The sequence below is a fragment of the Rutidosis leptorrhynchoides genome, chromosome 1 (genome assembly GCF_046630445.1).
Source record: "Rutidosis leptorrhynchoides isolate AG116_Rl617_1_P2 chromosome 1, CSIRO_AGI_Rlap_v1, whole genome shotgun sequence".
Classification (NCBI taxonomy): Eukaryota; Viridiplantae; Streptophyta; class Magnoliopsida; order Asterales; family Asteraceae; genus Rutidosis; species Rutidosis leptorrhynchoides.
Genome location: NC_092333.1, coordinates 546,136,396 through 546,147,333, shown reverse-complemented (window position 1 = coordinate 546,147,333; position 10,938 = coordinate 546,136,396). Strand labels below are relative to the sequence as shown.

General features: G+C 35.9%; 3 protein-coding genes across 6 annotated transcripts; all 3 read left to right on the top strand.

Moving 5' to 3' along the window:
* Nucleotides 1-2,156: 2,156 nt before the first annotated feature.
* LOC139843265 (uncharacterized) lies at nt 2,157-2,921 on the top strand. Its single transcript, XM_071833337.1, has one exon. The coding sequence runs from the start codon at nt 2,157-2,159 to the stop codon at nt 2,919-2,921; it is 765 nt and encodes a 254-aa protein (XP_071689438.1).
* A 1,632-nt stretch (nt 2,922-4,553) lies between these two features.
* On the top strand, nt 4,554-5,867 carry LOC139843245 (uncharacterized). The gene is made up of 3 exons (XM_071833317.1): nt 4,554-4,641; nt 4,954-5,117; nt 5,256-5,867. Exons 1-3 carry the CDS (start codon nt 4,554-4,556, stop codon nt 5,865-5,867), a joined length of 864 nt encoding a protein of 287 aa, XP_071689418.1.
* A 287-nt stretch (nt 5,868-6,154) lies between these two features.
* Nucleotides 6,155-9,282, top strand: LOC139879086 (uncharacterized). Of its 4 annotated transcripts, none has more exons than XR_011769965.1 (5): nt 6,155-6,365; nt 7,024-7,139; nt 7,218-7,269; nt 7,369-7,415; nt 7,497-9,282. XR_011769965.1 is itself a non-coding variant. In XM_071865406.1 (4 exons), the coding sequence occupies exons 1-4, from the start codon at nt 6,969-6,971 to the stop codon at nt 7,524-7,526; spliced, it is 300 nt and encodes a 99-aa protein (XP_071721507.1). In that variant the 5' UTR covers nt 6,808-6,968; the 3' UTR covers nt 7,527-9,282. The 4 variants fall into 4 exon arrangements, 1 of the variants encoding a protein (XP_071721507.1); XR_011769959.1 differs by lacking the exon at nt 6,155-6,365 and having other exon boundaries at nt 6,808-7,139; nt 7,497-7,663; nt 8,547-9,282; XR_011769953.1 differs by lacking the exon at nt 6,155-6,365 and having other exon boundaries at nt 6,808-7,139; nt 7,497-8,657; nt 8,749-9,282.
* Nucleotides 9,283-10,938: the final 1,656 nt, after the last annotated feature.

Genomic DNA, 10,938 nt, shown 5'->3' with positions numbered 1-10,938 from the left:
AAAAGTATTATAAGTATATATATGTGACGATTGTTTAAAAAGAAAAGGTATTGATATATTATATATGGATAGGTTCGTGATATCAATCGGAGACCAAGTCGAAATTACATATCTTCAAGACAAAAGTGAGTATATAGTCCCACTTTTAAACTCTAAATATTTCGGGATGAGAATACATGTATTTTATGTTTTACGCTATGGACACAAGTAACTGAAAAATATATTCTACGTTGAGTTGTACCACTGGCATACTTCCCTGTAGCTTGGTAACTAATATTTACAGCGGTATTGTAAACGCGAATCCTGTTGATAGATCTATCGGGCCTGACAACCCCAACCGGACTGGACGACCAGTATTCAACGGTTGCACAGTACTTCGTTTCGTGACTACACCTTGGTACGGTGTAGTAAGATTTCATAATAAAGGGAATATGCGACGTGATTAAATGTTAAGTATGGTTACCAAGTGCTCAACCACTTAGAATATTTTTATTAAAATGTTTATATATGAAATCTTGTGTTCCATTGTTATAACGCTGCTAGCATCAAACCTATATATCTCACCAACTTTATGTTGACGTTTTAAAGCATGTTATTCTCAGGTATGAATTAAGTCTTCCGCTGTGCATTAGCTCATGTTAAGGATACTACTTGGGACCTTTTAAGCCATGATACAAAGACGTTGCATTCGAGTCATTGGAGTTCAATAGAGAATATAAATAAGTAAATGACAGATTAGGTCATTTGGATATTATGAAATGTTAGACGAAAATGTCAAATATTGATGTAATGATAGTTTGCCTTTTAAGAATAAATGCAACGTTTGTAAAATGTATCATATAGAGGTCAAGTACCTCGCAATGTTATCATATGTTATTGTATTCGTCCCTATGGATTGGGTCGGGTCGTCTCAGTCATGGCTTGAAATTGTAGGTGTCTCACCCCACTGTTTGACGGAAAAAATGTTCGGTTCGATTGCAGAATGTTGGGGAGTGGTATTTGAATATGATAATTGTTCCCTTGCTGGTAATCAGAAGTTAACCTCTGGAAGAGTGTTTGTCAAGCTTTTTAACCCCGAGATTGTAAATGACTCACTGAAGCTAAAACACAGATCTAATGTGTACTTCATAAATGTCAAAAAAGAAGAAAAGAACTATCCAGAACAACAAAACAAGCATAACGAAAGTGACGAGGAATTTGTATCGTCAGAGTATAGTACTGAATTTATCGATACGGATGAAATTTCTGGCAGCGAAGATTCCACTGGTCGAACAGATGATGAGTCAATTGAAGAAGAGGATGATTCATTCCAGCAAGAAGGGTTAGAATCGGTCAACATCCCTGGATTTCGGCCAAACGGAGTTGGCTGTGAAACGACAAACCGAAACTTCCAGATGGAAGAAGATCAGCAGTCGGGTTGTTTTGGGACTGGCAAGCTTTTTGAAGAAGTCGAGGAGATTGTTGCAGAGACACTAAGTAATAATTACGTAAACCCTAGTCCCAACAAAAATCCTAGAGAAGCAAATTCGGCTGATGGAAATATCGATGCATTAAATATAGAAAAAAATAATAATGATGCTGGAAGTAACGGATCACCTAAAGTAAAAGTAAAAAATGGTTCTTTTGGGCCTGACCCAAACTGTAGCAACAAGGTTGAGTCCAAAAGAAATGATGTTGGGCCGTTAAATGGGGATAATAGTGTTAATAGGCCGAACACAAACATTGTGCCTGATACATCAAAAGAAAGCGATGGATCCCAGGTACCCCAAACAAAATAAATCAAGAAAAAAGGACGTAATTCTAGACAGAGTGAAGGTTCAAGAGAAGTAACGGTGTGTGATAGATGCTACTGGAAGGCTATCGAAAATTGGAAGGCCTCCTCTAGGATAATGACAATGAAGGATTTGGCACGAAGTGGGGTAAACTTTACTTCAGGTGAGCGAATTAAGTGCAAAACATGTCGGAAAAGGAGTAGATCCAGTAAATCGAAAAGCAATACCTCAGCAGATGGTAACGGGGTATCGATTGGTGGATCAATCAATAACGTTGAACTGAAGGAATACGGTGAGCAAATTGGTTTGAGGTGGCCCAACCTCAAACATCAGTAAGTTTCATCTATTCAACCTTTCGTCTGTTAAGTTCTAATTATGAAGATAATGTCACTTAATGTTCGTGGATTTGGTGTGGAGGGTAAATTTGGGTGGGTTAAAGGGTTATGTTCGACCGAGAAACCTGATATTGCTGTATTTCAAGAAACTAAAAGTAGGTATCTTGAGGATAGGTGGGTTCAGGCACTGTGGGGATCAAACGACTTTGGTTTCATCCAAAAGGAAGTTGTTGGGAATTCGGGTGGAATGTTAATCATTTGGGATACCAAGAAGTTTATTGTTGATAGTGCGGTGGGAAGTGAATTTTTTCTTGCAATTCTGGGAAAATGGTATGGTTCGGGTTTAGAATCAATAATAGTCAACGTCTATGGACCTCACAATGATAAGGATAAGAAAAGGTTATGGGATGCTTTAGATGGTCTCATAAATAACCAAGATGTGGGGTGGGTTATATGCGGGGATTTCAATGAGGTTAGGGAACATTCGGATTGGTTAAATTGTGTTTTCCACCATGCTTGGGCAAAAAGATTCAATGAGTTCATTCTAAGGAATAACCTAATTGAAATACCAATTAACGGGAGGAAATATACTCGCGTGAGTGATGATGGCATCAAACTTAGTAAGTTGGACCGCTTTTTTGTCACAGATTCATTCATCAGCTTGTGGAAGGACCTTTCGGTCATTGCCTTGGATAGAAGAGATTCGGACCATTGCCCGTTAGTTCTTAGGGACAAGATCATTGATTTTGGACCAAAACCGTTCAAGATCTTCGATGAATGGCTAAGTAAAGAGGGAGTGGACCGTGTGATTTAAGAAGGGTGGGATAAGCCTACACATGGCTCTAAAAAAGATTGTCGTTTCAGGGACAAACTTAAAAACGTCAAGAATGATCTAAAAACTGGAGCAAAAAGGAATTTGGAAACATTGACTCAGAAATAAACTCTTTGAAAGAAATGGCATTGTATTGGGAAATTAAGGCCGAGAATGGTAATCTCACTGATGTCGAACGTGGTTGTTGGTTGGATGCTCGGAAAAATTGGATGGCAAAAGAGAAAAGTAAATCAAACATGTTGAAACAAAAAGCACGCATAAGGTGGATATTAGAATGCGATGAAAACTCCAAATATTTTCACTCATCTATTAAAAGGAGACACAATAAGTGCAACATACGTGGTTTGAATATAAATGGAGTATGGAATGAAGACCATGGTAATTAAATCGACTGTTTGCGAACACTTCAAGACAGTATTCAAGGCTACTGTCATGCAAAGACCTCAGCTGTTCAACCGAGACTGCTATAGTATGTCTGATCAGAATAGTAATGGGTCTGCATTGGGCCTAAATGGGCCTGAATTTCGTCGTCTTTCAGAGTGTGAGGCTGACCTATTGGAGGGCAGTTTTTCGGAGTCAGAAGTTTGGAATGCTATCAAAGAATGTGGGAGTTCCAAGGCTCCCGGGCCGGATGGTTTTAACATGTTGTTTTATAAAAATTTTTGGCATGTTATTAAGTTTCACCTAATGAATGCTATACATGAGTTTTGGGATTCGGGATCGATTTCAAGGGGATGCAATGCATCGTTCATCACGCTTGTGCCTAAAAAAAACGACCCGTTATGTTTGAATGACTACCGCCCAATTGGTAGTTATTACAAGGTTATCTCGAAGGTACTCTCCAACCGAATTAGGAAAGTAATTCCGCACCTTGTTGGCTTTGAACAAAGTGCATTTATCAAAGGGAGGAATATTCTTGACGGGGCGCTAATCGCGAATGAAACAGTGGATTATCTAAAGCATAAAAGGATCAAAAGCTTAATAATCAAGGTTGATTTTGAGAAAGCATTTGATTGTCTTAACTGGGAATTTCTTATGGAGATTATGGAAACCATGGGATTCGGGGCAAAGTGGAGGAAATGGATATACTCGTGCCTTGAATCTGCTTCTATCTCAGTGTTAGTCAATGGATCACCAACAAGTGAATTCAAGTTGGAACGGGGTGTACGGCAAGGTGACCCATTATCACCTTTTCTCTTTATTCTTGCGGCGGAGGGCCTAAATGTTCTAACTAAGGGAGCCGTGAGAAGTAACATGTTTAGGGGAGTTGGAGTTGGGGTTGATAAAATCCCTATTTCAATTCTCCAATATGCGGACGATACTATCTTTTTTGGGGAATGGTGTGAAAATAACATTCGGAATCTCATGAAACTTCTAAAATGTTTCGAACTTACTTCGAGCCTCAAAGTCAACTATAATAAAAGTAATCTAATTGGCGTGGGTGTTGAGAAAAATGTGGTGGAAATCATGGCTTGAATATACAAGTGTAATGTGGGTTCCCTCCCCTTCATATGCCTTGGTCTTCCGGTTGGTGGTCGGATGAATAAACTAGAGAATTAGAATCCGGTGCTAGATAAGTTCAAGAAGAGATTATCGGATTGGAAGGCTAGATCGATGTCATTTGGTGGACGCTTGACCCTTGTTAAATCGGTGTTGAATAGTCTTCCATTGTATTATTTCTCTCTCTTCCGTGCCCCGCCATGTGTGTTAAAAAAGCTTGAGTGTGTAAGACATTCTTTTTTTTTGGGGCGGGTCGGGAAATAAAACAAAAATTGCGTGGGTAAAATGGGATGATACCTACTTCCTTTCGAGAAAGGAGGGTTGAATCTCGGGTCACTTAAAAGCAAAAACTTGGCGTTGATTGGCAAGTGGTGGTGGAGGTTTAAAACCGAATCCACTTCCTTGTGGGTCAAAGTCATTTTGAGTATTTATGGTCATTCGGGTGGTCTTTGTAGTAACACCCAATTGTTGAATTCAACTTACAACACTGTGTGGTCTAATATTGTTAAAGCAGGTGATTTCATCGATGATATAGGTGTGCCTTTCAGAAGCTCCTTTGTCAAGAAAATTGGTGATGGAGCATCTACCTCTTTTTGGAACGAAGTTTGGCTTGGTTCTTCTCCTTTAAAAAACAGGTTCAAAAGACTAGCGCATTTGGAAGATGATCTTGCTGCAATGGTTCGTGACAGACTGATTTGGGATGGGACAAAATGGTTCGAGAACTGGAATTGGAAGTGTGCATTAACGGGTCGAGCAAATGGCTAGTTTAAGGAACTGAATGAGCTACTGCACTCGGTCGTAATTGATCCGCAACAGGCTGATTCATGGGCCTGGATTCTAGGTGCAAATGGCTTGTTCAAAACTAAAAAACTCACTGAACTAATTGATGAAAAGATAATACAAACCAACGTTGGGGCTTCGGAGACTTTAAAAAATAATTTGGTGCCCAAAAAGGTTGAGATATTCGTTTGGAGAGCAAGAAAAGGTCGGTTACCGGTTTTAACGGAACTCGATAAGAGGGGCATTGATTTGAACTCGGTTCGTTGTCCAATTTGTGATAATGATATCGAGCACTTGGATCATGCCCTTCTATCGTGCAAGTTATCGAAGGACATCATGGAAAGAATATTTGATTGGTGGAGGATGGGTAATCTTCCAAGCAATTATGTTCGCGAACTACTTGAAGGCAATTCGGGTCATAATCTTTCGGACATGGGCAAAATAATATGGCAAGCGGTTATATGGTCGACTGTATATCTAATGTGGAAAAATAGGAATGACAAGGTCTTCAAAAACAAATGTTGGAGCGTTCCGGTTGCGGTCAATGAAATCCAAGTTAAGAGCTTCGAGTGGATTGCGAGAAGGTGCAAGTCGAAGAAGATAGAGTGGCATAATTGGTTACATAACCCATTGCTTTGTATCGAGTAATTTGTGAATGTCGAGTCGGTTGACTGAGTTGCTGTCTTGGCAGCTCATTAACCTGATGTGTAAACAATTGGTTGTAAAAGTTTTGTGTTAATGAAATAAAATATATGGTTGCCTTTCAAAAAAATTTTTTTAATATAATATTAATTCTGATCTGATTCGTATCTGATTAACATATTTTAACATACATACATATAATTAATTATTAATTATATATATATAAATATATAAATATATAAATACTAAATACTAAATTAGATTTAAATAAAACTCAATAGCCACATGTTGACTACTCATTGAGTCCAACAAACTGATCAATCAGGTTCTATATCTGCAACTACGAATTGGCTAAATTAGGTTTAAAGATATCCCAAATCGATAGCGTTCGTCAAATTGTTCGTCAACAAATTCGTTCGTGATGGATTGAAGCAGATAGAGATAGGGCTCGTCAAATCATTCGTCAGTTCAAGTGTTCCGTTCAAAATCGGGTGATACGAGCAGGTAGACTCATTATTTCGTTTTAAGATCTGTTCATATGCTCGATTATGTTTCATTTTGCTCGGTTAATTCATTTATTTACAGTTTCGATGTTAATTGATGTTGTTTGGTTGAGTAATTTGTGCAATTCCTCCGATTAGATGTTAGGGTTACAAAGTCAATTCTTCTTAATTTTTACGCGGAACTCTTCATACATATGTGTCATTTAGGCTCATGTGTTGTTTGTTGACTCAGATTAGGCTACAAATAGGCTTTGAGGTTATGTGTTTACTTATTGTGGAATTGTATCTTTAAGTGATTAAGCTAACACACTATTATTTATGCACTAATGAATCAGAAACTTCAAGCAGTGTGTATGAATTGAAATAATCATTCTCTATGTTAAAAGTCTTATTATGCGTATATTTAGATGATTAGTGCAAGTATTAGGGCATCAAGAGAGAATTGGAAAGGATATGGCCAGAAGGATCACTGATTTATGTAGTATGCTTGTTTTCGTATGTTAGTGGCCGGAAGGATCATTGATATCAACTAAATCGTTTGACACCAAATGCAAGAGTGATTCACAGTTTTGATTTTTATTTTAATTTCATCTTGAAAGCTACTATGTTGTTGTTTAGTAATCGAATTACTCTGTATTATGTTTCATCTGCTTGTACAGTTGTACCGGATGGTTCTGTGACCACTGATCTTTCAACAACGATAGTGAAAGATGCAAAGAAAAATATCAAGTTTAAAAAAGATAAGTCTGCTATCGTTCATGTTGGTCTTGGAATGGTATAACTACTTAATTCTCCTTCGAATTATGTTCATGTTGCGGGTGAGTAAGGATTTTTTTTTAAATATATGACTCAGGTAAGTTTTACAAAAGAGGCTTTATGTGAAAAGCCTGCAGGACTAAAGAAAAGTAAGTAGCATTCATTCATTTCCTGCTTTTTTATATTTTTTATATTTTCATTAATTATTATTATTTCACTTCAAATAATACTTTTGTATTGTTGTGTAGGTTCAAAGTATGATGGATACGTGACCACATTTCACATCTGCAGCACGGTACAATTTTGTTTAGCCTTTTTTTTATCAAAGATTTTTGTTAATAACGTTGAAGTAAGCTTAAATAATTAATGTTTGCAGACGGACTTGTCTTACCCTGTTTCGATCTAGTCGTTCTCCATAGCAGCTGATTGTTACACAATACTGCAAATGAGATGACCATGAAATCGGCTAAAAACTTGACGGTGTATTTGATACACTAGCTTATGGCGAATGCTAACCTTTATACACTTACGGTTCTTCTGTAGGTAATTTTTATCAAGCTTACAAAAATTCACTTTGAATATCAGTGCTTGGTATATAAATTTGAGATAACAACATATTTTATATACGCTAATTTTAGGGTGTCCTGAGAAGACTTAGACATGTTTTTTTTTTCGAACGGCAAACATTTTATAAAAGGAAACTAGCAAGGAGCTAGCTAAAACAAATTACAAAGAATACATATGAGATTTTAACCACTCGGTCCAATTTAAGATGGACTTGTGATATCTCGAATACAACCAATTAAAACTCGAGAAAACAATGCTATCAAAGAGTTGAGATTTTCTAAAACTAATATCTTTGAAGATAGTGAAATTCCGAAGCCGCCAAATGTTCTATAAAGTTGCGTAAACTACAACCATAAGCACGAGTATTTTGTTCCTTTGTGGGTTTATAGAATCGATCCAATTCCAAATTTCATCAATGGAGTTCCATATAGGTATAGAGAGACCAATCCATCTACCCACCTTGCACCAAATTTGATACGAAATATCACAACGAACAAACAAATGACTATGCGATTCCTTCGAAACCTCGCAGAAGCAACATCATGAATTTTCGAAAACCAAGCCTCTAGCATCCAAGTTTCGAAGAGTAGCAAGTCTATGAAGTTTTAGATGCCAGATGAAAACATTAATTTTAATGGGCACAACTTTACACCATAAGACTTAGACATGTGGTTGATCAATGTGAGCAATAAATAGTTTAATTTTAATTTCTCTTAGTTCATGAACTTCTTACGTGTATCCCCAAATTTCTATATTTGGATCCAGTCATGAAAAGGTAATTATCTTCAAGTTAATGCGTAAACATCTTATGATTCTATTAAATTAACATATATGTACTTGTTTGACACGGGTTTTCTAGCAACTACTGCCCTTACAGTGGAGCATCTTTTCAAGACTTCAATGTTTGATTCCAACTTTCAACCAATATAATAGTGATTTTGTGTAGAAAGGTAGCAAAATGAAGGTTCAGGTGTGTAAATTCTTTTATTGCTCATTAATTCTCTTAGTGAAGATGATTATGTATATTTATTCATCTCATCATATGCAAGTTCATCTTGTAGCCAGTTTTAGGTTTCGACTAACGGGATGTGTTTTATGAAGCATGAAGAAACGGCAATGCCTATTGGCATGTGCAAGTTTTACTTATCTCACTTCTGTTAGTAGTATGATCTCTGTATAAAGTTTTTAGAAAATACATGAAAGATTGTTGGACTGGATTTAGTTTTTTATGCAACAGATATTCATTTTGATCCCAACACCTACCTAACTAGCCATTGTTAAAGTATCTTGATGAATTTTCATTTTGGAAAGCTAATGAATTTTTATTAATATCTTGATGAATTTGATGTTGTCATTTTGCTAATCCTTGCATAATTTGCAGGTGTAAAAGTCGAAGATTAAGGGGCTATTAAAGATGGATATCAGAACAGATACCAAAACGGTTTTCAATAGCTCATTTGTCTATCTTAGATGTTACTCCGTATTAGACTTGTAACAACATGTACTTTAACTTCTTTACTTTGTAATAGATAGTCTTAATTAATGTGATTCATGTTCTTGTTTCTAAGCAGTAGTATTATTGGCTAGTTGTATATTGTATATAACAAGCAGGGTGGTCAGCCGCACGTTGCGGCGGCCACCCCTCGTTTACGTAAAACTTTTTTGTAGCATCCAATTATATATTCTAATAAGAATATATTAAAGCAAAACAGTTAACGTAACCTATAAGACCATAATTCGTTTTAACATATTAAACATCTAATACAATTGCAAAGAAACATATTATTGCAAAGAAACATATTGTCATATATTACTATATGAGTTATAATAAATTAATTATCCTAAACTGTCCAAATTATGTTGTATAATATTTTTTTTAGATGAATCAAATTAAATAAATGATGACCTATGTGCGTGGCATGTGGCAGTGCGTTTCAGACCGATTGCTGGTAAAAATTGTACGTTCGAAAATATGATGCGAGTTAATTTGTGTAGGTAGTGTCTTTTTATTTCGCTAGGAAAATGAAAGCATTTGCGTTCAAAGTTTGGGGGTGGGTTTATGAGATTTTTTAGGTCTAAAAGTTATGTGCGTAGGTTCTAAAAGCTGCGTTGCCGAAAGTATGGAGATTAGAGTTGATGGAAGAAAGACGAAAATTGTTTTGAAAAAAAAAAACACACAAAAGGACAAAGGAGTTACTATTGAAGAATAGTAACCTCTTTTGCTCAATTGTATATAGTATTAATGAAAGATATTATTATATAAATGTACTCAAATTATATATATATATTATGAAAACTAAAAGTATTAAAATGAGGAAAGCCATAATTCGTTCACGTTTTTTAGCATGAACTATCAGTAATTTTTCAAACGCTTTTAAATGTGGAATTTTAAACTAAAACTTCACACTTTAGAATGTATGGGATTGAAATGATTGGAACACACTTTTATGCGTGAGCATTCTAAGGCATATCAACCTGTTTAACCGTGAAGATTTGAGCAAATTTTCCACACTAATAAACGATACTAATTAAGAAAATTTTGTTACGCTCAAAATCTACACGGATCATAGAAGCGTGTAGAACAAATAAGCACACACTTTTAAAAGTAACTAAATGATTGAATAAGCGTGCACATTTGCATAATTTGTTGTAGTGTCTGAAGTTTAAAGTAATGTAATTGACTTTTAAGAGTTGGACCATTTGCTAGGCATGATTTTATATAGCAACTGAGCACAAATTGAAGTGTTGTTTAAATCATCAGGTTGTTTATGGATGTTTACATGCTGGATGACAAGATGAAGTGGCATGCATTTCCTCCAACGTCAAAACCCGTTTCACATATAGAAAGAGGCTGTAAGTTTGAACGATGATGTTAGAAAAGGAATCTGAAATGGATAAAATTGAGTTAGAAAGTTAGGAGTATTATAATTACTTCGAACAATTCACATTTGAAATGGATAAAATTGAGAGTGTATGACAAATTGAACGATCGCTTGTTAGAAGAGTATTTTGAATGTTGGTTTAAATTTTTATGCAGATCAAACAAGACTTGTGAAACTGTATAGAGAAGAAGGTGGTCTGATGCCTTCAACAACTGATCCATTATCCTTCAAGATTTGAATAACTTCGCTGTAACTGAATAAAAAAATACGGAGTAGTTATACATGGTGAATAGCAATTTTAACTTGTAACTTTAGTTATGCTCTGTATTTCATTTTATGCTATAGCTCGTATAAGATTGCCGTGACTGT

What these genes read in the sequence shown, in the direction of transcription:
- LOC139843265 (XM_071833337.1), top strand. Translation starts at nt 2,157, where the DNA reads ATGTCACTTAATGTTCGTGGATTTGGTGTGGAGGGTAAATTTGGGTGG.
- LOC139843245 (XM_071833317.1), top strand. Translation starts at nt 4,554, where the DNA reads ATGTCATTTGGTGGACGCTTGACCCTTGTTAAATCGGTGTTGAATAGT. An exon ending in TCTCTTCCGTGCCCCGCCAT is followed by an intron (nt 4,642 to 4,953) that starts GTGTGTTAAAAA and finishes TTGTTAAAGCAG; the next exon opens with GTGATTTCATCGATGATATA. An exon ending in AAGATGATCTTGCTGCAATG is followed by an intron (nt 5,118 to 5,255) that starts GTTCGTGACAGA and finishes GATCCGCAACAG; the next exon opens with GCTGATTCATGGGCCTGGAT.
- LOC139879086 (XM_071865406.1), top strand. Translation starts at nt 6,969, where the DNA reads ATGTTGTTGTTTAGTAATCGAATTACTCTGTATTATGTTTCATCTGCT. An exon ending in GCCTGCAGGACTAAAGAAAA is followed by an intron (nt 7,270 to 7,368) that starts GTAAGTAGCATT and finishes ATTGTTGTGTAG; the next exon opens with GTTCAAAGTATGATGGATAC. An exon ending in CATTTCACATCTGCAGCACG is followed by an intron (nt 7,416 to 7,496) that starts GTACAATTTTGT and finishes TAATGTTTGCAG; the next exon opens with ACGGACTTGTCTTACCCTGT.